This window comes from Orycteropus afer, unplaced genomic scaffold, assembly GCF_000298275.1.
Source record: "Orycteropus afer afer isolate SDZICR_OR568_19922 unplaced genomic scaffold, OryAfe1.0 scaffold00068, whole genome shotgun sequence".
NCBI classification, from domain to species: Eukaryota; Metazoa; Chordata; class Mammalia; order Tubulidentata; family Orycteropodidae; genus Orycteropus; species Orycteropus afer.
This window is the reverse complement of record NW_006921655.1, coordinates 9,398,441-9,425,447: the sequence shown is the minus strand read 5'-3', so window position 1 is coordinate 9,425,447 and position 27,007 is coordinate 9,398,441. Positions and strand designations below refer to the sequence as shown.

At 37.0% G+C, this 27,007-nt stretch overlaps 1 protein-coding gene across 1 annotated transcript in view; it reads right to left on the bottom strand.

The window, feature by feature from the left end:
• Positions 1 to 27,007, bottom strand: part of AQR (aquarius intron-binding spliceosomal factor) — a 199,198-nt gene that overhangs the window by 77,854 nt on the left and 94,337 nt on the right. The window contains exons 16-23 of the mRNA XM_007940518.1: positions 19,322 to 19,463; positions 17,593 to 17,771; positions 13,157 to 13,324; positions 11,654 to 11,823; positions 6,441 to 6,682; positions 4,510 to 4,656; positions 3,830 to 3,899; positions 15 to 125 (exon numbers count right to left, since the gene is read on the bottom strand). Coding sequence (XP_007938709.1) covers positions 15 to 125; positions 3,830 to 3,899; positions 4,510 to 4,656; positions 6,441 to 6,682; positions 11,654 to 11,823; positions 13,157 to 13,324; positions 17,593 to 17,771; positions 19,322 to 19,463 — 1,229 coding nt within the window. The remainder of the gene's footprint in view (positions 1 to 14; positions 126 to 3,829; positions 3,900 to 4,509; positions 4,657 to 6,440; positions 6,683 to 11,653; positions 11,824 to 13,156; positions 13,325 to 17,592; positions 17,772 to 19,321; positions 19,464 to 27,007) is intronic.

Sequence of the window (27,007 nt, the reverse complement as noted above, 5' to 3'; positions counted from 1 at the left end):
ACACCGTCCTTTACCTGATTGGAGTGCGTGACAATTAAAGTCCTCTGCTCTGGGAAATTGTGGTAGATGTTGGATATGATTTGGACTGCCACATCAGTTTTTCCCGTACCAGGTGGGCCCACAACCTTAAAGGAAGGCAAAAACAGTAAACTACTAAATAATCACAATTTTAGAAAATGGAAATTCTAAAACTAAAAGATAAAAAAGCCAAAATATAAATAATTAAATGGGCTCAATAACAAAATAGACATAATAGGCAGTCAGAAAAGTTGAAGAAAAATCAATAGAAATTACTCAACTTGAACAGCAGACAGAAAAAAGGCTGAAAGAAAATAAACAGTATCATGAAACTATGGGACAATATCAAAAGGTCCAACATTTACATTTCTGGCATGTTGGGAGAGAAAAATAAGGACAGTGTAGAAAAAAATAACTTAAGAGATAATGGCTGAAAATTTCCCAAATCTGGCAAAAAAACATAAACCTACAAATTCAAGAAGCTCATTGACCCTCAAATAGAATAACCACCAAAAAATCTAAACCCAGAGATATCATAAATTAGATGGGTAAAAACTAAAGACAGAAATCTTGAGAACAACCAAAGAAAAATGACAAATCATGTATAGTGAAAGAATTTTTAAAATGACTGGAATTCTCATCAGAACAATGGAAACCAGAAGGAAGTAGAATAACATTTCAAAAGTACTGAAAGAAAGAAGTGTTAAGTCAGAAATCTACATCCAGTGAAAGTATCTTTCTTTTAGTAATGATGGTGAATCACAGACATTTTTAGATAAAGGAAAATAAAGGTAATTCATTGTTGGCAGACCTACTGCAGGATAGTGAATTATTTAATATCGCCCTTCCAGCCACAGTCCTCTATTTTGTGACGTATTGTAAATCTTAGCCTCCATGCCTGTGATCATGGTGCCATTTTGGAATGAGTTGTCCATTATGTTAATGAGGCATGATGAAGGTGGGATGCATCTTGAGTCACTACTGTCTTACTAGAGAGTAAGGGTGTCACCACTCTTAGTTTCCTTGAGGGTATGGTCCGCATCCAATATATATTAATGCTCCGGCAAAGTCTGCTCTCTTGCTCTGGATCCTGCATCTTGTTCGTTATCACCTGACCTTCAGTTCTTAGGACTTGAGACAACAGCTAGTCATCTGACCTGCTGATTTGGGTTTGTCAGCCCCTGCAACCATGAGTGAGAAAAATTCTCCAGACTGACATCTGACCTATGGATTTGGAACTTGCCAGTCTCTACAAATGCATGATCCACTTCCTTGGAAGTTCATGATTTCTGTGAGACATTACAAAAAATATGGAACCCTCAGACAGGAAGGAAAGAACTGAGGGGAATAGGAGCAACGATAATGGAGTGGTACAGCAGTTTGGGAAAGTTGAACATTTAAGACACCTTTAACCTCTGCCTCACAGGAACTAGCCTTGTACTGATCCTTCTAAAAGAAATTATTTGAGCACCTGATCTAAAAGAAGTTCTTCAGACAGAAAGAATATGATACCAGAGGAAACCTGGATTATCACGAATGAAGGAAGAGCAAGATTTTAAACGTTAAGCATAAAGGTAAATATAATAATGGACTATTCTTCTCCTCTTGAGTTCTTTAAAATATATTTGATGGATGAAATAAAAAATTCTAACATTGCCTGATGATGTTTTCAATGTATATTGATGCAATACATAGATAATTACAGCACAAAGGGGGTAAAGATCCTCTATTCAACCTGAAACGATAAACTACCGATTCTAAGCAGACTATGAGAAGCATGGAAAAAACTATACAAGAGGTTTAAAAGATAAAACAACCCACAATAGATTAATTACAACAGAACATTAAAAGCTGTTCAAATAAGCCAGAAAAAGCCTAGTAAGGAGACATAGAGAAACACAAAAAGAAGGAGAAAACAAAGAGTTAAAAAGTGGTAGGTCTAAATACAAATAAGAAATTATATTAAATGTAAATGGTCTAAATATACCAATTAAAGGAAAGACTGTCAGAATGGATAAAATAACATGATCCCACTATATGCCGTCCACCAGAAATTCACTTCAAATATAGTAAGTAGATTAAAAGTACAATGATGGAAAAATGCAGACCATGCAAACACTAGTCAATAGAAAGCTGGACTGGCTATATTAGTATTAGACAAAGCAAATTTCAATAATAATGATAAAAGGGTCAATTCACCAAGAAGACTTAACAATCCTGAACATGAATGTTCCTGTCCACAAAGCTTCAAAATATGTGAAGCAAAGAGTGACAGAACTAAAGGACAAATAATAATTATAGGTGGAGATATCAATACCCTACTCTCAGTATTTAAAGGAAAGAATAGGTAGAACGAACATCAGCAGGCATAGAAAAGAACTGACCAACACTTTCAACTAAATGGATTCGATTGACATTTAAGGAACACTCCACCAAACAACAGCAGAATATATTCTAAGTGCACATGAAACATTCACCAAGGGAGATCATATCCTGGGTCAATAAAACAAATCATAGCAAATTAAAAACAAAACAGAAACTGAAATCATACAAAGTATATTCTCTGACCATAATAGATTTATACTAGAACTCAGTAACTGGAAGAGGAAAATCACCAATACTTGGAAATTAAACAAAACACTTCTAAATTAGTGGTCAACAGATTTTTCCTATAAAAGGCCAGACAGTAAACATTTTAGGCTTTGTGGGCGATACAATCTCTCTGCAAGTATTTACCTCTGCTGTGAAAGCAGCTGTAGACAATATATAAACAAATAGGAGCTCTAGTCATGCAGTGGTTAAAGCTATGGGCTACTAATCAAATGGTGGATGGTTCAAACCCATCAGTTGCTCCACCGGAGAAAGATGAGACAGTCTGCTTTCATACAGATTTATACCCTTGGAAACACTACAGGGCAGTTCTACTCTGTCCTATGTCAAAATAGAATCGACTCAATAGTAGTGGGTTTTTGGATCTGGTGTTCTAATAAAACTTTACTTAAGAACACTGAAATAAGCAGCAAGATTTCCATACATGTAAGATGCTACAATTACTTATAAACATTTAAATTCAACTGCATTTTTGTGCTTCAAATATAACACACTCTAAAAATTAAATGCAATTATTGGTCTTCTCTCATCTGAAGCAAAGAAGAGTGAAGAAAATCAAAGCCATTAGTTCAAGGATATGATGGACCTCAAGACCAGAAGAACTAGATGGTGCCTGGCTACCAATGCCAACCACCTAGGAAGGGATCAAAACTGGAGATCCTGGACAGAGTGGAAGGGAAAATGTGGAAAAAAATTCAAAAACACAAAAACGACCAGTATTACTGGTCAGATAACAGTCTGGTAGAACCCTCAAGTCTGGTAGATACCCTTTGGGCCTAGGATTGGACTCACTCCTAAGGACTGGCTCTCAGCCGAACAGTAGAATAATTTACATGCAGAACATCCACCCCAAGGCGATGCACCCACCTACTCGAGGGAGATACACCCCTTAGAACAATCAGTCATGGGGCATCAGAGGGGCAGCATTCACATGGAGGGAAAGCAGGACAGACAGGAGCACGTAGTTAAGAATGGCAAAGGGAGGCGGTGGTCCCAGAGATGGGAGGGGAGGAGAGTACGTTATGGTTGGGGTTGGTAATTCAGGGTGTGCAGTCAAATTCAATGAACTGTTGAACACAAAACAAATTTTGCTCTGTAAATCTGTACCCAAAGCACAATAAAAAAATATAATAAAATAATAAAAAATTCAGTGCTTACTTTTAGTCTTAATTAAAGAGCATAAAAACAATAATTCTCTTACCATAGTTAGCCCAGGCTGCATTCCAGCACGGATAGCCTCTATCTGTGTATGAGTGAACTGAATTGTATTACTGCAAATAAAAGAGTAGACAAAATGCTGGTTATAAACACAGATGACATTTCGTAAATATTTAGATAACAATGATCAGAGGTCTAAAAATATGCTCTGTGTTTGCTCTGGTTCTCTCAATCTCTTCTGAATAAAAAGCTGTTTTTATAGAGCTTCCCTCTCTATGAACCAAGGAAAACTGAATAAAGTCTGTGGAAAGAAAGGAGGGTAGTTATCTCTCAATATGCTTAGGCCATCTCAGACCTCATGTGGAGTGTCAAAGCTCTAGTTCCCAACCTACTATCAAGTATAATAAGGTCACTTTAATAGTCATGACACACTTGTAAGTGCTGCTGCTATATGTTACAAAGATCTTGAAGTGTCCAAATTAAAGAAATCCTCTAATATTTATTTCTCATATCTGAAAATGTTTCTTTTTGAAATATCAAAATAAAGAATGGCCAAAAATGTCAGATATATTCAGCTGATTAACAGGACAGAAGAGAGAGGGTACAGAAATGGAAGCTTCCTAGAGTTTTCCAAGAATTAGAAAATTAACAATTATTACTAATACCTTTTAAATAGCATACTCTTATACATTAATACAATTAGCATAGGTATTGAACAATTACCGTTTGGGCTGATTGTAAGGATAAGGTCCCCTATTAGGAATAACATGAGGTTCAACAATTAAAGCTTTTGCCTCTTCACTGTCTTCATCTTCCCCATCTGCATCTTTCCTTTTTTTCCCTTTTCCACTTCTTGCTGGGAATGTTATCCTAAAAGAGCAAAATCCTTGTTCATTTTTGGTGTTAACAACAATATACTGAGAATCTATCTTGTGCATGACATTGTAGGAAGAATAATCAGATGAGTAAGAGATACTGCTGGCCTAAAAAACTCTATCAGTACATAAACTCTGAAAAAAGCAGACTTACAAGTATTAAAATAAGTTCTGAATAGTGTTAAAGGTGTTCAGACTAAAAAAAGTCATTTGATTAAGGGAGAACCAAAGGAAAAATATTTAAATACTATGTCACATGCATTGTAAAGTGCTTTACACATGTCCTTCACTTAATCACAAAAGGCTTCATGGGAGAGGTGGCATATAAGATAAGCCTAGAAGAATTTGGACATACAAATACATGAACAAAAAATATTCCAGGAAGAAAGAAATAACACCAGAGGCTCCAGCGCAAGTAGCCTAGTTTTTAGGGAACAACAAACCAAACCAAACCTAATGCTGTTGAGTCAATCCTCATGCATAGCAACCCTGTATGACAGAGTAGAACTGCCCCAAAGGCAATCCTAGGTTATAAATCTTTACAGAAACAGACTGCCACATCTTTCTCCTGTAGAGCAGCTGGTGGGTTCAAACCTTTTGGTTAGCAGTTGAGTGCTTAACCACTGTGCACCAGGGCTTGTTTGTAGGGAACAGCAGAACAAAATGAGAATAAGATGTGCTAAGCCTTGCTATGGCACATCTGGAATATCAAGCCTTTAAGGGAGAGGTTCTTAGCCTACAGTTGTGAATACCTTAGGAGGTGACTCCACAGATATCTAGGGAAAGTCAAGAAAACTGTGAACTCTTTAAAATTAAACTAAAATATTAATTCTCTGTGTGTACTTCTAGGAGACTGTCCAGTATTTCTTCACATTCTAAAAGGATAGGGAATACAAAAGATCCTAAGAACCAAGAACTCAGTCCTTACTTTGGTAAGCAATAGGAACAATTAGCTTTTTAGCTAGGAGTGGAATGGCTCTAGCAGTATGGGATGCAATGGGTGTTGGTGAAGAGGGAAGGTGCAAGAAAGACACTGTTATAGGAGCTGAGAGGTAGCACTCAAGAATGTCATGTGAAAAAGATATGCTTAAGTCTGTCTACGAGACATGGCAAGAGTTACAGGAGTAAAACAACTAAAAATGCTGCTGCAATTTCAAGATGGGGTGACTAGAGGAAATGGTTTTGTCACTAATAAAATCAGGGAAATATGATGGAAGACTTGGTTTGGGTGGTATAAAGGATAAAATTTTTTAATGTGTAGAATTATTATATTTAAATGTAACAGGCAATTGAAAGCCGTGTTTTAATTTTCAACTAAGAAAGCAAGCCTGGGCTACCACTCGCAAGTGTCCTGAGTACTCTGCTACTAAGAAAGGCATAAAAGAACAGCAACTAATTGTTCTATGTCTACTCAAAATTTAAAACTATAGCTCATTTAATATTAAATGTAACTATATTATAAATGTTCAAATCTTGTAAAAACAAGTTTTTTTAAAACAACACAAAAACTCATAGTCATGTGTGCAATGACATTTCTTCAAACAAATGCTATAAATATATTTATATAGTACTTTTCTAGCAAAAGGAGCTCTGGTGGTACAGTAGTTAAAGCAGTTGGTGGCTAACTGAAAGGTTAGTAGTTTGAACCTCCATGGGAGAAAGATGAGGCAGTCTGCTTCCATCAAGATTTATAGCCTTGGAAACCCTATGAGGCAGTTCTACTCTGTCCCATAGGGTCACTGTAAGTTGGAAAAGAGTATCTCCAGTTCTGACTTTTACCTGAAAGGGGGTATCTGCAGAGCTGGGTCATCCACAGTTACTTTAACGTTATGAGCAGGAAAACTGGATTTTAAATGCTCAATGGAGAGAAAGGTATCATTAAAATCAAGGGTGGCAATCTGATTGGGCATTTTTGAATAATGTGCACTGCTTGGATCCCCGTAACCTAAAATTATGTCATGCAGCCAGTCAGGTACCACACAGTCAGTATTCATCAGGTTCCGAATAGTCTCCAGCACAGCCTGTCAATAAACAGAGAGAAAAGACTTGTGTCAATGAGACAGCTCAAACATGTGCACTTCACTGGTATGCAGAGCTGCCTGCACTAATCCAGCATTCCCGACTGTTTCAGTGCAAGAAGCTATTTTCTGCTGACAGGTGCTTGGCTAGACTGAATCAACAGCTATATTTTCAGCTGATACTGTACAATGAGTTAAACAAAAGACTAAACTTAGAACAGTCTATCCATTAGGAGTTCATTTAGACAGAATGTCTTAAACGAGTTTACCACCACTTGATTCCTATTGGGTAGGATGAAATTCCAGTTCAGGCCTACATTACAATAAGAAAACATCATAGAACAAACCCTTAAAGAAAATGCTTCCTCTCAGAAACTCCTGGAGTGTTTTCCTCCTTACAATCTATAGTCCATTAATGCTAAGAACACACATACCACAAGCACATTAATCTATGCCTCAGTTGTGAAATATATCTCAATTTAGAAATATTATAGTAATTATACATATACCGTCAAAAGTAATTACTGAAGCCAAGGCAAATTCTTAAGACTTTGCAATCATCATTTCAACAAAGTGATCTATCCCACACATGGAAATCAGGAGAGAAGGCTACTGATTTTAAAGAATAAAATAACCAAATCACCATTTGTATATTTATTTATACCATAAATATTATACAAGCCAACTTTTTAAAATAACAGTATATATTAATAATGGAGCTCTGGTTGTACAGTGGTTAAAGCATTTAGCTGCTAACCAGAAGGTTGTTGGTTCAAACCCACCAGCTGCTCTGTGGGAGGAACATTAGGCAATCTACTTCTGTGAAGATTTACAGCCTTGGAAATCCTATGGGTCATGATGAGTTTGAATCGACTTGACAGCAGTAGGTTTGGTTTGGTATACATTAATCACACACTAAATCACATTGCTTTGTTTTAATTCCTTGTTCTGATGGTATAGTGCCTAAGGCATTTGACTGCTAGCCAGAAGGCTGGCGGTTCAAACTCACCAGCCACTCCTCAGAAGGAAGGTTGGGTGATCTATTTCCATAGTGGTACCACCTCGGAAACCCAAGGAAGGTAGCTATGAGTCGAGTCCAACTCAATGGCACATAACAACAACAACAACAACTTATCACTACTTGAAAATTCTCTTGTTCATGTTCATGGTTAGTTGTTGTTTGTCATTTGTCTAATACCCACTAGACTATAGTTCCTTAAGTGCACAGATCTACAACAGCTTAAGTATGGATGGCTGAATGTATACATAAATACACACACACACACACACATACATACATACATATATACATACACATACAGAGTATATTCATATAACAATGATGAATAAAAGGAAGGCTCTACCCTTTAAAGAAATTACAATTCTAGTAGGGAGATAAAATATGTCCTTAACTATAATACAAAGCAGCAGAATGCAGAAAATAGTAAAGAATATTACAGAATACAATGGGAACACAGCTCATGGTAGGTCACAGAGATGGATATGGTGGAGACTTTTTAGCTTTAGGAAAGACGGCATGAGGGAAAAGAGCACTTTAATTTAGCTCAAATAAAGGATCTGTGATAGAGTTTTTATTTATTTTATCATTAATGGAAAATTACAGAAGTTTTTGGAGAAGTAGAGAGAAATGATCAGTGTTAAACAGCAGGAGGAAATGTATGAAAAGAAAATATGAAAACACTAAAGGAGGCTGTTGCAATGGTCTAGGCAAGAAGTTAAGCATCTGGAGTAAGACAGACTGTATCTACTAGAAAAGGGAAAAGGAAACAAATGATGCTGTCCAGGTAAATAATGAAACACCAGAAATACCAAAAGAGGATTCTTCCCTTCCCAAAAAGGAACTTTACTGTTCCCATTTTTTGGATCAGAACCTGAACGCCTCCTTTGAATTCATGACACTGTTTTATCTGTACCCTTCTCATGGTATTTGCTATCTTCTAAGCTTTTTGTTTGTTTTTATTTCTAATTTCCCTTACGAGTAGTCTAAGCTCCCCAATGGTATAAACTGTGTTTCAGTCAACTTTGCAAGCACCATATAACTTAACTCAATACCAGGCACACAGTAAGCATTCAATAAAAAGTTCAACGAATACAGGAAAGAAACGTTTTAATGATGACTGAAATTCAGTAATATTTACTGACAACTGACCAAATGTGAGAATGTAAACTCAGAAACTCTTAAGACTTCTTCATCTTCATTTACTAAGTAAACATTTTTTAAGTATACACTATGTACTTTGAATCAAGAGGCAGTCATTTCAATAGCACAAGGGGACAATGCCTGGTTCAAAATCGGAAAGGATGTGTGGTAGGGTTATATCCTTTTACTGTACTTACTCAATCTGTATGCTGATCAAATAATCACTTATCTTCAAATCACTAAAATAGCCTTTAAAGAACAAAATAAATACCAAGGTTCGTGTACTAATACTTAGGCATTATACTCATTAGCAGAAAGCCCCAGAATACGTATTTTGAACTCATATAACTATTTTAAAAAAAAATTTTATTGTGATTTAAGTGAAAGTGTACAGAGCAAATTCATTTTCCATACAGCAGTTCATATACATTTTGTTTTGTGACTGCAGTCTTCACAATGTAACACCTCTCTTCCCACTTCTTCCCTGTAGTTATTTCTTCCCTGTGTCCTTCCTTCCTATGATTTTCAGCCCTCTGAGCTCTCTCTCTATGCAAACACTGCCCTTATGTTCTCCCATGATTGATCTAAGGAGTGTCCCTACCTGGTGTAAATGTTCACCTCATATGCCTGTATATTGTTTGGCTGGAAGCCATGGGAGTGAGTTCAATTCCAGGCCTGAAGGGTAACTAGGGACCATACTCTCAAGGGTCTCACCAGGCTCTATCAGACCAGTACGCCTGGTCTTTTTTATGATTTTGAGTTTTGTTCCAAATTATTCTTCCACTCTATCCAGGATCTCCTGCACTGATCCCTTTCCAAGTGGTTGACAATGCTAGCTGGGCACTACCTAGTTCTGTTTGCATGGCCATAGTCCCTTAGGCTAATTGTTTCCATGCATCTTTGGTTTTCCTCATTCTTCTTTGCTCTGGATGAGGAGAGACCCGTTGTTGCATCTATCATATATAACTATTCTTAAGGCAGAATTCCAATACCCAAACCCACTACTGTTGAGTCGATTCAGACTCACAATGACCCTGTAATACAGAGGAGAACAGCCCCATATGGCTCCAAGGCTATCAATCTTTACAGAAGCAGATGGCCACATCTTTTTGTCATGGAGTGGCTGATGGGTTTGAACCGCTGACCTTTTGATTAGCAGCCAAGTGCAGCCAAGTGCTTAACCACTGCACCACCAGGCCTCCTTAGAATCCCAATACATATGAATAGTATAGCTTTTACCTTAATGTGACATGTAATGTGTACAGCTATTTGTGTAAATGTGTTTCCTCCACTAAATTAAGAACTTTGCCCAAAACAAATACCTTAGCCACAATGCAGATTTACTTTGCTGTAATAAAGTGAACATTAACAACTCTTTGTGCTGAAGATGTAAATCCTAACAGCAGAACAGATAATATGGACTTAAAGAGCTGAGTAAAAAAAGTTAAAACAGAGACTGTAGTAAACTCACTTAATTTTATATATATTAAAAACCTTTTTTTCCATGTGAATGTTCTTTTATTTCCCTTTAGTATCAGTATTCATTTACATAACTTCAGATTCTGGGACTGAGGAATTATGAAAACAGAACTGCAACTTTGTTTTCTAATGTCAAACAGGAATCGCAACCAACATGGGGAGAGTGTAGATAAGCCCAAAGTGTAGAAAAACCACACCATATTTTTTTCTTAGGGGCCCCTTTAGTTACTCTTAAGTAAGGATGGAAGGCAGGCATAAAAGAGTCCCATGTTGTGCAATTCTAATTATAATCACTAGAAGTGAGATTAATTTTGAAGATTACCACAACCACTATAAAATAGGCATTTCTCCTGTAGTGAGGCCTGCAATAACACGGTATATAATTTGATCTATAAATTACAGAACACAATTCTTACTACTTAGTATGGAACTGAGCTCCTTTGTTCATAAGGTTTTTTTTTTTTTAATCATAGCAATGGGTGAAAGAGGAATAAAGTGGTAAGAATGTATAATAAGCACTGTAATCTGCAGGGACAGAAAAGAAAGGCCCTCTTGTGCAGAAGCGAGATGCTATAAAATGCTACAATTGCTTAATGTTTAAGTTTTATAGTTTCAAATAATTTTTAAAAACTTTCCTTTATTAGCATTCCTTCTCCCCCAAAGTTATTATAAAATTAAAACTCTCTAGCTCCCAAATTACTTTTCCCCACTAATGAGTAAAGTATAAATATACCCTATCATAGAATTCGCAGGGGCTCTGGTCACATAGTGCCTAAGGCATCTGACTGCTAACCAGAAGGCTGGTGGTTGAAACCCACCAGCTACTCCTTGGAAGGAAGGTTGGGCAATCTACTTCTGTAGTGATATCACCTTGGAAACCCAAGGAGGGGTTGCTATGAGTCGGATCCAACTCGATGGCAGTGCCTTCTGCCTCTCATAGAATTCAGAGCCCTGATGATCCACATCTTCATTCTCAATTTGGAAGTACACCTACTTTTGACTTACAAAAGAAGGTTCAGTGAGCAATGTAAGCAAGCAGTTTTCTTCACTTCATACTGGGGCATGAGCTGAGTAATATATAAAAAGGAAGTTGGCTGACTTTTAGAATAATACCTGTATTAATGTATATTTTAAGTTTTTAAACTCCTCAAAAGAAAAACAGATTTAACAAATAGATTTCCTTTAGTTTTCATATTTAATCTTTATGTTAAGAATTTAAGAGGAATGTTCAGAATCAAAAGCAGTGATTTCTCTTATCTACTTCAGTGTATTTAGGCCTCAAAAGTTATTCAAATTACAACATAGTGCTTTTAGTTATACAGCTCCAAAATTACCTTAAAGTTATTTTCCTTTGGTTTTCTCCTCATTATTATATTGAAAGTTTCATATACGTCTTCTGCTCCATTCTGTATTGTATTGGTCATATCTTGCTGATACTGGTTTGGATCCAAAAACACTCTAAATGTCCTTGACTCTCCTCTAAGATTTGGTCTGGGTTCAGGTCCTGGACATTTTGAAATAAGTATGTTAAATGAAATAGGAAATACTCTGAAATATCACAGAAAGTTAGTAACACTCCTTTTCTAGAAATTATGAGTGAACTGTCCAGACGTGACTCTAAGTCATCTCCCGCGGACTAGAATGCTCCTTCTCTCCATCCATTTCAAATTCCAAGAAGCTCAAAGTATTTTCTTTCTCTAAATTCTTACTATTTCTTCCCTTAACAATCATGTAATATGTATAATTCTTGAACTGTAATTACTTGGATATACACTCAATAATGGGAGTTCTTAGAAGTTAAAGCTCTTATCTTTACTTCTGTCAGTCACTCATTAACTCCTACTATAGTAGTCTCTGTATTTTCTGATTAAATAAATATATGGATTTTATTCTTCCTTGTGCGTTCTCTCCTTTTTTGGTCTTAGGTCTTCAACTCTACTTCCATTACGTAGCCTTATGCTTATTCCACCTATCTTGCATTTCTTTCTCTTCTTTTATTCTAGTGATAAGAGTAGCCTAATCATTCGCAATTTAGTGATGGTGCAATTTTGAAATTATAGGTGGCAGAAGCTGATTAAAGTTTCCAGGAGTTCAACAACTCAATTGTAAAATAATCACTAAACATAGAGGTAGTTATAATTTAATAAGAAGTATTATAAAGAAAGTCAGGACAACATAAAAAAGAATTTCACAGGGACAATCAGCAAAAAGCATAGGAAATCAAAGAGCTGGCTAACCCAGTGAAGGCAGTGTTTCTAATTGGGGCAATGCTGGCATCTTAGACAGGACAAATCCTTCTCTGTTCTGTGTATCACAGGATGTTTAGCATCCTTGGCCCCTATCCACCAAATACCAATAGTTCACTACTCCTCACCCCTACCCCAGTCATTTGACAACCTAAGCACATCATACATTTCCAGATACAGTAAAGAACTGTTCCCAACTGAGAACCATTACTATAATAAATCAAATCAGTAAAACTTAAGAAGGAAAAATTGGCAGATACATAGTTTAAACACATTAAAGCTTGAACAATTAAAAGAAGTATTTGATTGCCCTGAAAGCAATATTATAATGTATTATAAGGAAAATGTTTTGAATAAACATGACTTCAAAAGACCATGTCCTTTCCAATATCCAACATTGAAAGTCTGAAAGCATATTACCTATTTCTGAAACTGGATCGTAGGTACCCCACATACATTTTATACATAAACCTTTGTATCTATTTATTTAGCATGTAAGTCAACTAAAAAATATTACCTAAGAATGCAAAAAAGGAAAAAGACAAATTTATCTTTCTGTACACATACTCTCAAAAACATAAATCACCATACCATCTTCAATGACACGTCCTTTATCATCCAGCATGCCCTGGATTTCACAGCCTCTGACATAAACCAGGCCAACTTGCTCAATAAAAGGTCTTCTCCGGTCAAACTTAGTGCCGTAAGGTTTTGTGGGACGCACAGTAATTAAAAAGCATACATCATGCTTACGAAGACCTAGTAAAACATTAAGAGGCTTGTTTTATTTTAAATGATTAGAATTTCATTTTTTAAAAAAAATCTGTTGTTAGCAAATTCTCATCCTTTTATCTTTCCAATAGAGATAACAACAAAAAGCATTTAAAATATCGGAGGTGATCGATGACTGTATTTTCATTGTAACACATTTATGAGTTTTCCTATAATCTTTAATACTTATTATGTGATAGAAATAATCAACTTTTTTTCTTTATATAAAAATTATAAAATTTTAAGCTCTGTAAGTCATGGTTTAGCCTGAAACTGGGTGCTCATCATCATTTTTAACATTCCTCATAAAAACCAAAAACTGCCATCAAGTCGACTCATAGTGACCCCTCCTTGGGTTTCTGAGGTGGTATCACTATGGAAGTAGATTGCCACATCTTCCTTAAGAGGAGTGGCTGGTAGGTTTGAACCTCCAGTCTTCTGGTTAGCAGTTAAATACCTTAGGCATTTTGCCACCAGAGATATATATGGTTGGCATGTGGTTGTTGTTATGTGCCTTCAAGTCAAACCTGACTCATAGCAACCCCTCCTTAGGTTTCTGAGGCAGTATCACTATGCAAGTAGATTGCCCAACCTTTCTTCTGAGGAGTGGCTGGTGGGTTTGAACCGCCAGCCTTCTGGTTAGCAGTCAGGTACCTTAGGCACTACGCTACCAGAGCTCCTACATGGTTGGCATATAATCCACCAATTACATATTTAGCAGGTTTCTAACATGATTGTAAACTATCCATCAACATCATTCCAATGACATTCTAATTATATATCATTAAAAGGAGTCAACTCAAATATAATTCATCAAGGCACAAAAGCATTGTTTACAATAGCATCTTGCAAAAGATGGTTGACTATGTATATTTTCAGTTGGTAAGTAATGAAAATGTTCGTAAGAAAGAGTCAAGAAAACAGGAGACTTGTGTCTAAGTCCCCAGCTTCTTAGCTGTTAGACTAAACAATGGACTCAATTTATTTCCACACTTTATTAAAAATAAAGACTGGAAAACAGAGGACACGGAATTAAACCTCACAACACGTAATGTCGTATCACTTACCTTCATCTGTCTGACTCATTTTTTGTTAGCCATTGTATGATATAAAAGTACATTTAAACAATCCTACCCTGGTATCAAGATAGAAAAGTAAATCAAATCGGTAATGTGAATTATGTGACTAATAGTATAGGGGCCATTATAGTACGTCTGTTCTGTTTTGGGAGGAGCTCTGCTGACGCTGTGTTTAAACCACTGGGCTTATAACCAAAAGGTCGGCAATTTGAGCCCACCAGTGGCTCTGTGGGAGAAAAGATAAAGCAGTTTGCTTCCATAGAGATTTACTGCCTTGAAAACTCAATGGGGCAGTTCTCTGTCCTATAGGGTTGCTATGAGTCAGAAGCTACTTGATGACAGTGAACTTTTTTTTCCCCCCCACAATTATAGCCATTTTCAGTGAATTTATATATATATATATATTTTCATTTTTATTGTGATTTGGCCAAAGTTTACAGAGCAAATTCACTTTCCATATAGCAGCTCACATACACTTTTGTCTCATGACATTGACTATTATTTCCCATAATGCAACAGCTCCCCTCCCACTTCCTCCCATAGTTCTCTACCCTGTGTCCTTCCCTCCCATGTAGTCCTGCCCCCCTGAGCTGTCTGCCTGTGCATACACAGCCCTTCTATTCTCCCATGATTGATCTCTCCCAGGAGTGTATCTACCTAATGTAAATGCTCAGCTCATATGCTTGTCTTTTGTTTGGCTGGATGCCACAGGAGTGGGTTCAATACCAGACCTGAAGGGCAACTATTGATGGCAGTGAGTGGTTCTAGTTTGGAGTGAGCTTTAAGTGTGCCTTTATTGTTTATTTTCCAACAAATTCTGTAAAGAAGCATGAGAACCAATGATAAGTAAGAGGAATAATTCCATTCCAAGTTATAGTGCTTGCATGATTTTTGATCTGTACAAATCATTAGAGCCAAAGAAGTAGCTTTGAAAATCATTTAGTTCTAATCAATGTAGGAGTCACTTTTTGGCATCACTAAGGACTACTGTTCATTCCTAAAGTAGATAATTTTACTGTCACACACCTTAATCTACATTACAAAGGTCTATATTATGAGCTCATCTACTTCTTTCCTTTCAACGACCTACAATCAGCCCATCCTAGCTGTGCCTTTTGGAGAGAACCCAGCATTTGGTTTCATTTGTTTCCATAATTATTAAATGAAGGTAATGGAGAAGATAAAGACTGGAGCATCATTCCTTCTTGAAGGGACATGAAGACTGTTTTACAATATTTACTTTAAAATCTTTAAAACTACTCTGTTTTTATACATTCATTACTATTTATAGAACCCCTCTCTCCTTTTTTTGCCATCCATTTTCTATTTGTTACTCCATCTGCAATCAACACAGGGTCTCAACTTTCTCACTGGCATCTCAGAAAACATCTCTCTTCTCATCACACTCCGTAATAATCACTCGTCCCACAATACACTCTTGCTCCTTATCTTGCTCATCAAAATATATCCATTCTACTTTTCATTCTGCCGGAGGCCTTTGTTTAAGAGAAAAGAAAAAATGAACAAAAACCGATGTCCATCTGACAGCAGCCTCCAAAGCCACACTGGAGGGGTTCCCATGAAACATCCTATTGTTCTTTGTCATCTGTCATCTATAAATTCCTATAAAGAGTATTATACTTTAATTTTATTTCCAACCAGTACCATCCCTGAAGACAGGTGATAAATTATCGTGTTTATTACCCACTATGTAAAACAATGTTTATTTTAATACTTTCTTAAGATTCAAGGGATAATAAGTGTAAGACCTTCTCCAGCTTCCTATCATGTTTCTTGAGGTTCAGTAAAAAAAAAAAAAAGCAAACCTATTGCCATCAAGCCAATTCTGACTCATAGTGACCCTGTACAACAGAGAACTGCCTCATATGGTTTCCAAGGCTGTAAATCTTTACAGAAGCCAACTGCCACATATTTCTCCCTTAGAGTGGCCGGTAGGCTCAAACTGCTGACCTCTCAGCAGCAAGGTGCTTAACCACTGTGCCACCAGGGCACCTTAGTAATAAAAAAACCAAACCAAACCAAATAATAAGGGTATATATTATTCTAGTTGTATAAAACACCAGATTAGAACTCTTTTGAAGGATACAGAGGTCACAGTGACAATCTGTCACAAACCATAACCCCTGCAGTGACCATTTGTTAAACATGTGGCCAGTTTTATTGCTGGATTCCTTCAAAATTCTTTGATAAATATATCATCTAGTCTTTATGGTTATAAATAGCTGTATCAGGAGTAATATTTGAAAACATATCCATTAAGGGCCTATCCCTTTCCTTCTGGAATGCCAAGAAGGTAGAAGGAGATAAAACCTACTGGCTACTGTTTCTCACAGCAGGGGAGCAAGCAAGAGCTCTCACAGACAGCTGGGAGAAAAATATAAAAATGCTAATTAAAAATCAGTTCATGTGCCATTTCTGGCACATGTGTTATCTATATTACTGCTGATTCCATTTGACTTAGTAACTTTGAATATATCTGCTTCTAAATAATATTGTGATACAGACCACCCCTTCATAAAATCTTGCCTAGTAGAGATGCTATCTCTGCAATTATTAATTCTTGAGTATGTTTGACTTCATTGATTCTTTATCTAACTTCCTTCCTTTGGTGTAAAGAAATTATTGTTTTTCTGAATTGTTTTACTAGACTCCTTTTCCCCTAAAATTCCTCTTCAGTTGCCTAATTTTGATTTCTGCAACTCTATTCACCACAAATTATATGTATCCCTATTTTCTTCATTTTGGGTGTTTTTATCTTTTGAAAACTACCAGTTTTTCTGACTTGCTTGGTATGTGCACATTATGTATGTTGTTTTCCTGCTTTCTTTAATGAACATTAATGCTTTTAATTCTTTTTATATTGGTCCTACAAATTCATACATATTAATTTACTGAATTTAAAACACTCTCCTATCAGCTTTGTAAGCTATAATTTTCAAAACATTTTGACTTGCATGATATTTTATGCATCTTATTAAAGTATTAAGGTATTTAATTATCCTTGTATGATCCTTGGTATTTTTAGCAGTAACAATTAGACTTTAACAAAAGTTTACAAGGTTATAAAATTTAGGAAAAGTGCTTTGGTGATGCTCTAAGTGAAAGTTCATTTAAAAGAAGGCAAAAGGTAACATCACTCTTGAAATACAAAATTACCTTCCCATTCATCTTTGATGTGATCTCTGACGTTCAGATTGATGGTAACATCAGCACGAACTCGGGTTGGCCAGTTTTCACCTATGTTGGGTTTGGCAACTTCAACTACAGTAAAAGCCACGATAGGCTGGGCCATTCGTGCCCAACCACCAAACACTACACCGCCATACTCAGATTGCCTGAAAACCAAAGGAGATTATCAAACAAAAAGTAATTTTCCCCCAACTTTGGATAAGTAAAACTAATAAACAAGAATACATGTTTAGCTAATAGTTAGCTGAAAATGAAGTAACTGAAAAAAAAGTATTTCATTTCATAAAAGACTACAATAACTGATATTTTTATTTGACATTTAAGTAAAATATAAGTGAGATATATTTTAATTGCTAATTAATAAATCCCTAGTTTGCAAAATGGCCAAAATTAGGCTCGGAATCAGAGCATAAAAACTAAAGGAAGTTTTCTGATTAAGCACTCCCCCGAAGTCCAAACAACAGGTAGTAATTTCAGCAAAATTGTGGGCAGGATGATCAGTACACAAATTTCAAACTGTTAGTCTGCCTACTGACTCAACTGATTATTAACTCAAAAAATTTTCCTTAAATATTGTGCTTCATAGTCTCACCCAGAATAACATTTCACATAATAATTAATTGAAAAATAGAACCATGCATGAAATAAAATTTAGAAGTGAAAAAAATAGATCATAACCACAGTATCCGTGTAGCTCTCTGTAATTAGTAATGCGAAAAGCCTGGAAGATACATGAATCAATTCACATTCAAAAAATGTTAAGTTTTTCATAAAGAAGCTGTATAATTATTTATGTATGCATGGTATAACTGTAATGTAATGAAAAATAATTTTAAAGAATAAATTTTGTTCATTAACTCACTCTGATATATAATTTATTTCCATCAATTGCATAGCCTGAATGTGGCAATAAAGAACATTTATACAAAGTCAGTCACGTCTTAAAAACAAATTTAACTTCACATATCTTGTAATCACCTGTGCCTACATCAACTAAGTGCAATGAAAGATTTTTCTTAGCTAAAGGAATTAAAGACATCAGCTAGCAGGTGGGGAGTTGAGTTTAAGCAGTGGAGTTTCTGAAATAATTAGATCTACTTAATTGGCCCCAAAAATAACCTGATGATTTAGTCTCTTCAAGGTAATCTATGGATGGAGGGCCAAAGACTTTCCAATGTACCTCCCCATACAATGTTCAGCAATGTTCTTCACCCCTACACCCCATTTCTGACAATTCTTTTGGAGATGCTGACTGAGACTATTGGTGACAGTCACAAGAGCAGTTGGGGGGTGGGATACCCCTTTACCATAAGAGAGTCTCCCAGGACTTAAACTGTCATGCCCTGAGCTGGCCTGCTGGCCACTCATACCTCTGCTTCCCTTTTTATACTTTTACTAAAATGTCCAATATAATCACCTTTATATTTTTCCCTTCCCTTTCTAAGGACAATGACCTTTCTTTTCTTATACCCAGTATCCCAGCCTAGTCCCAAAGATAGAGTTTCATATTTTATATTTTAATCTAAAATGTTTTAATTCACATTAAATAATCTCTCAAATGATAACCATCTGATATTTTGGAAGACATCTTCATGCTAGGTATAATATTTCTAATCTACTCATGAGGTTTCTGTTAATCAAACAATGTCAGTCATTGTTTACATCTCTCCATTATGAGCGAAACCAATGTACTAACCAGGGCTTCATTCTGCTGACACTATCTTCGATATCCTGCCTAATTTCATAAGTTGATTCTAAGCGGAAGAGATTAAAGTTCCTGAGAAGGTAGTCATGAAGAGTCAAAAACTGCAAATTCAACTTGGGAAGAGCAAGACAACCTGAAAATGAAAATAACATCCATATTTGAATTGATTTTTTAATCATAAATCTGTTCCACTTATAAAAACTGGCACTACAAATTTGTTAAGACCTTAATTTAACAATGCCTGAAATACAGCACATTTGACATGGGTTATCATTTTTTTTTCCATAAAAAAATTAGACCTAAGTTTATGGATAGATGGGTGGACAGGCTGAACTGTTAGATATGTCTATGCAGGGGGGAATGTGCCCATGATCATGTATAGGGTTGGCAGAGAATGTTTCTACAAGTGTATTTGTATGTTCTGTAAGAATTCCCAGGTATATAGTACAGCTGACAAGGGACAAGATTGTAGTCACTTCTTGGCCACAGCCAGCTACCTAGAGGAAGCGACTAGTTGGACCTGTGGGCTCGGAACTATAGTTGCAGGGGATATCAAGCTCAACTGGCATAACTTACTAAACAAAAACACTGATCTACATCCTATTTTGGCAAGTAGTGACTGGGATCTTAAAAGCTTACAAGCAGCCATCTTGATGCAACAATGGGTCTCTCCCCATCCAGAGCAAAGAAAAATGAAGAAAATCAAAGATGCATGGAAATAATTAAGTCTAAATGACTGATACACCATGTGATCCTCAGCCTATATGACTATGTGACAAGAACTAGATGGGACCCAGCTACAACTGTCAATCACTCGGAAGGAAGGATATCTATGTAGTAGATCCTAGATAGAATGGGAGAGCAATGTGCAATAAAACTCCAAATCATTAAAAAAAAGAAAAGGGACCAGGTTTGCTGGTCTGACGGAGTCTGATGGAACCACTGAGACTATGGCCCATAGCTGCTCTTCAGGTCTGGAACTGAACCCACTCCTGTGGCTTCCAGCCAAACAAAAGACAGGCACATGAGCTGAACATTTACATTAACTGGATACACTCCTCAGAGAGATCAATCATGGGAGAATAGAAGGGCTGTGTATACACAGGGAGACAGCTCAGGGGCAAGAGTGCATGGGAAAGAAGGACACAGGGAAGAGGTAACTATGGGGAGGAAGTGGGAGGGAGCTGCTGCATTGTGGGAAATTGCAGTCAATGTCATAAGACAAAGAGTATGTGAACTGCTGTATGGAAAATGAGTCTGCGCTGTAAACTTTCACCCAAATCACAATAAAAACTTAAAAAAAAAAAATTGGGCCCAAGTTTAAAAATACTGTCTATTCAGAATTTGGGGTGAAGAATGAGTTTCATTAATATTTAATCTGCATACTGAAGATTCATATGCAAACAGTGCTTCTTAAAAGCATCTGAAGATACCTAAAATTAATATAGTCTCAAATGAAGTTTTTCCTTTGTCACCTACTTTATATTTGACAATTCTTGAAATAATGCTACTATAAACAAAATCCAGAATATTTACCATGAAAAACTGATTTAGCATGTTACATTGCACAAATTAAGGTCCAATGATCACTATTATGCTCTGAACCTATGTCTTTTGGCTAAACTTTAAGGACAAGGCATCATGTGCATGTTATTATAGACTATTCCTAGAGTTATTTGCCCCTTCTCTGGCTTTATTAATGAAGAGTATATTTCTATTACCTTCACTGAACAGTATTTCCCTTGAGTAATAACTGACCAAGCAGTCAGCAGCAATGTCAGAAAAATTTTTAATAAAACAATCTCAACGCATGTTTTACTGGGAAATTTACCATACCTACCAGAGCCAGAAGCAATAATGAGCTTAAAAGCAAGAAATGCTAATGTATAAAAACGTCACACAATTGAAGGTTCTGACAAAATGGCAGGCATGCTACACAGACCTTCTGCAACAAAGCAACGAGAAACCAATTGAAACCAATACAGAAGATGATCCTGGAACCCTGAGTTTTGAAGGCAAGGATAAACAAGTAGATTAAATACTAACTAGCAGAAAAACCTGAACAAAATAAGAATCTGAATGAATAAAGAGACAAACGGAGCTGCGGACTGTCAGCAGCCCTGAGAGTACAACCATTTTGAATATATCCTGGTAGCAACTTGAGAATCAACTCTGTTCACTAAAGAGTGCATGGGCAAGGGTTGCATTGGTGCCTGACAACCTGCAAGGGAAATAGTGAAGAAGGAGACAAACAGACCTGCAGACTGCAGTGGCTGTCCTGAGGGTGCAGCCATTTTGAAATATTTGCCAGTGGCAAGCCAGACCACTTTGAATATATGCAAGTGGCTTTCTTCCTAGACCAATACAGGAGTGGATTCTACTTATTGAGGACAGGATGGGCAGTTGCACTGTATACTGACTAATGGAAAGGTGAGGTATTCTCTTTGTTTCTTTTATACCCTACACACTAGGGATAAACAAAGGTGTCATATCCTGCCTCCAACCACTTTCTTGACCAGCAGGAATTCCATCCTGGTCTGTGCCCTGATGGAGCCTACGTACTATGTCCTGCTCCCCCAGTTTTGTTTTTAAATTATTCTTTTCATCTTCCTCTTTTTTTCCTTTTTCCTCTTTCCCATCCCTGGTTCAAGAGTTTTCTTTACCCTTTTCTTGGTCCTCCCCTCTCTCTTTTTTCTTTCTGTTGGTTCTTCCTGTCCCTCGTTTTTCCTTTTTCAGTTTTCCCATTTTTTCTCTACTATTCTTTCACTTTTGCTCTTTTCTCTCATTTCTCCTTCCTTCTCCAGATACTGTGGCTTTCCCTTTATAATATATTTTGAATTTTTTTCTGCTCATTGCCTTTTTTTTTTTTTTTTTTTTTCTTTTTTTTTTTTTTTTTTTTGGCACGTGTTCCTGTTTGTTTCTGTAGTTTGAGTTTTTTGTTCTCTTGCTTGTTTTTCTTTTTGGATTTTTTTTTTTTTTGGTCTAACAGAGTGGAAGACAGCAACTGTTCCAATAAACCCAAACATACTCGTACCTCCTGCAGCCCCACCCACTCAGTGAGAGCCAACGTGTGCTTTTGCCCCAACTGACCAACAACAGACAGTGGCTAATACCAAGTCAACTAACCCTCAACTGCTCCTTACAAACAGCTAACAGAGATCTGTATACACACTCTCATTCTCTTTCACATATCAAACACAAATATACCACCACCACAATGTCTCACAGACAACAGATTGTCATAGTCCACACAAAGAAGCAAGATAAAGTAGTAGAAACAAGGGACCAGGATAAAAATCCAAAAAACATCCCTGAGGAAGAAGCAGCATTGGCACTCCCTGACAAGGAATTCAAAAGAATTATATTTAGGTTCCTTCAACGGATTGAGAGACAGATCAAGGAAAACACTGACAAAATTGAGAAAAATAAAGATAAAACTCTGGAACAATTTAGGAAAACAATACAAGAACAAATTAACAAAATAAAAAACTGGAAATGATACAAAAACAACAAACAGAAATTCAGAATATTAATACTAAGATTTCAGAAATAGAAAATACATGGAAAGGGCACAGGAATAGAATTGAATCAATGGAAGACAGAATTAATGAGATTGAAGACAAATACCTCAATATTACTTTGCTAAGGGATCAATGAAACAAAAGATAAAAACAAAATTAAGAAAGCCTAAGATTCACGTGGGATACCATTCAAGAGGAATAACCTATGTGTAATCAGAATTCCAGAACAGGATAAGAAAGATGAAACCACATGGAAAATTGTCAAAGGTTCGGTAGAAGAGAATTTCCCTAATACGATGAAAGAAGAGAATATATCCATTGTAGACCCCAAAAGAAAATCTCCAACACATATCATAATCAAGCTCACCAAAACCAAAGATGAAGAAAGAATCCTGAAAGCAGCATGGGAAAAACACGAAATTACCTATAAAAGGCAACCAATAATACTAAGCTCTGATTTCTTGGCAGATATCGCACAGGCAAGAAGGCAACTGGATGATACATATACAAAACGCTGAAAGAAAAAAATCTCCATCCAAGACCTGTATCCAGTAAAACTGTCTCTCAATTATGAGGGTGCAATTAGGAGATTTCCAGATAAGCAGAAATTAAGGCAGTTTGTTAAAACCAGACCAAGCTTACAAGAGACGCTAAAGGGAGCCCTTCCAATAGAGAACCAACAACAGCAAACAACCACAGATGATTACACATATGATGACATAACCCAGAAACCAACCCAGTTATGGAAGTATCTAAAGTAAAATCAGCTTACAAAACTGTAAACAGGGAACCAGAGACATCAATTGGCAAATAAGGAGAACTACAAACCAAACAGAGGGAATAAATAGTGTAGATACAGAACTTCTAAATGGGGAGGAAGTCAAGACAATTGTGAGATACAACAGACTGTTTTAAACTTTGGAAGAAAATAATAAATATTTCACACAATTTATAACACAGATGAACTTGGAGGACATGCTGAGTGAAATAAGTTAATCACAGAAAGGCAAATATTGTATGAGTCCATTATTATAAAAAATCAAGGAAAAGGAGAGGTTTATGCAGAGAAGGAAATTTACTTTGTTGGCTACCAGGGATGGGAGAGGGGGAGGGAAAACTGCTGACTAGTTAAGAGACATGTGCTGATTTGGGTGAAGTGAAAGGCAATATAACAAAAGTATCTGACCAGCACAGTAACAAGAGAGAAAAGGAGGACACAGAGAAGTGCACAAAAGGTTTAGACAACAGAGGCAAATACTAATACATACACAATACTGTATTATCAGTAATAGCAAACACTAGTCTACAGGTGAATACCTAATCAGACTGGCGTGAAGATCAGATGTGGTTAGGTGAACAGGAATAAATCCATGACCATAGACAGGTTTGGTGATGATACTCCTACATGTGTACTTTCATGTGCTACAAAAATATCCAAATACATTATAGAGCTAACAGGGGACAAAGTTGGGATAGCTTCTTAGCCACAACCAAGCACTTTCAGTGACTGAGTTGCTAGGCCTGCGGCCTCAGGACCATGGTCTCAGGGGGCATCAAGTTCAATTGGCATAAAATAGTACACAAAAACAGAGATTCTACATCCTACTTTGGTAAGTAATGACTAGGGTCTTGAAAATTTATAAACTGAACAATTATAAACTGTGTTCAGTTTTTTAAGTTGGAGAAGAAACTGATTATCCTTTAACCAGAGTTGTTTCCTTTACCACCAGCATATTTATTCTGTACAGAAGTAGAATATTTTCCTAAGATGCAATTATTGGTTTCTCCTTGTCCAGGACAAATAAAAGTGAAGAAAATCAAAGACATCTGGAAACAACTGTGGGAACACCAGCCTACACAAGCCTGAGACCAAAAGAACTAGATGGCACCCAGCTACCAAAACAAACCACTCAGAAAGGGATCAAAATTGGAGATCCTGGATACAATAGGAGGAAAAACATGGAACAAAATTAAAAAACATAAAAACAACCAAAATTACTAGTCAGATACAGTGGTAAAATCTCTAGACTATTGCCCCAGGTAACCCTTCGGGTTTGGAATTAGACTCATTTCTGTGGGTTAAGGAGCTCTGGTAGCATAGTGCCTAAGGCACTCGACTGCTAATTAGAAGGCTGGTGGTTCAAACCCACCAGCCACTCTTTGGAAGGAAGGTTGGGCAATCCTACTTCCGTAGTGATACTGCCTCAGAAACCCAAGGAGGGGTCACTATGAGTCAGGGCCGACTCGATGGCAAATAACAACAACAACGACAATGTGTGGGTTACCTCTCAGCCAAACTACATAAAAGCCTACAAGCTGAATATCTACCCCGGGAGATTCTTAGAAGAATCAACTGTGAGATCAGAAGGGCAGCATTTGCATAGGGGAAAAGCTAGGCAGACAGGAATGCATAGGTAAGAAAGACACAGGGAAGGGGTAACCACAGGGAGAAGGTGGGAGGAGAGCTGTTCCACTGTGAAAACTGTAATCAATGCCATGAAACAAAATGTGTATGAACTGTTGAATGTAAAACTAATCGGCTTTCTAAATTTGCACCCACATCACAATAAAAAAATTAAACAAATAAACAAACAAACAGAGGGACTTGCCTCCAGCGAATAGATTACAAAGATTATGGAGGAGCCAAGAAGGCAAACAGGATAAACAGCATCAAGAGGCCATGGTGACAGAAGCTGGAGATCATGTTACAGGAGTCTAAGTGATGTGGCCACTCAGCAAAGCTGGGAACATGTGGGTCTGTCCTATGGGAGCTGGAATCATGGAGGAGACTCAGTCACTGATGAAGATGTAGCTCAAGGTGTGAGGAAGAAGGAAGAAATACTCTGGCTTCTCCCTGACCCTTCACTTTACCAAGCAGGATATCCTTCTCCAGGGAATGGTCCCTTCTGACAACATGACCTAAGTAGGTGAGATGAAATCTGGGCATTCTCGCTTCCAAGGAGCATTCTGGCTGAACTTCTTCTAGGACAGATTTGATCATCCTTCTGGTAGTCCATGGTACTTTCAGTATTCTTCTCCAACACCACAACTCAAAAGCATCAATTCTTCTTCAGTCTTCCTATTTGTGCCACATCAGCAAATGGAGTCTCCGAAAAGCTTTACTCCATCCACGTCATCAAAGTCAACTCTACTCTGCAGAGACAGCTCTTCCCTGTCATACTCTGAGTGTCTTCTGAGCTAAGGGGCTCATCTCCCAGCACTATATCAATGTTTTGGGGCTATTCATAAAGTTTTCCAGTAATCCAGTGTTTCAATGCTATTTATAAGGTTTTCACTGGCCAATTCTTTTAGAAATGGATGACCCCTTCCTTCTTCTGAGTCTGTCTTAGTCTGGAAGTTCTGCTGAAACCTATCACAGGTGACCCTGCTGGTATTTGAAATACCAGAGTCATAGCCTCCAGCCTCACAGCAACACACAAGCCACCACAGTACAACAAACTGACAGACGAGTGATGGTGACATAGTTACTAATATTCTAAGAAAAGAAATGCATCAAAAAAATTACTAGATTAATAGATGAATAATTGTGATCTCTTTAAATAGCTGCAAACACTAAGAACAACTCTTGAACAACAAAGAGAATAAGGCATTACATGAAATAGAATAACTTGAGTTTGCAACATGGATTCTTTAGAGCAGTGAACTTAAATACCACCTTTCTTCTGGGTTGCAACACTTAGAGTTAACAAATCTTAGCATTAAGCATCAATGGCCACTAATACTACATTATGTGCCTCCTGATGAAAGAATGCAACACCACCTACATGGTCTTGCTAAAGAGACAGAATCTTAGCCTGATCAAGCCTCTAGATCAGGTGCCAATTTGCAAGAAAAATAAAGACCAGAGAAACATGCTGAAGTATATACTGTGAGTATTCAATGAGAAAAATCTAGACCATGGGAAATCTACAGGTAAACAAACCAAGTTCTTCAACAAACGAAAAGAAAGAGCTATGTGGGGTACCTGCAAATTAAAAAGAATTTAAAAATATAGGTAAGACTGATTCGGACATCTGTTGTTGTTGTTGTTATGTGCCATCGAGTCAAACCTGACTCATAGCGACCCCTCCTTGGGTTTCCGAGGCAGTATCACTACGGAAGTAGGATTGCCCAACCTTCCTTCCGAGGAGTGGCT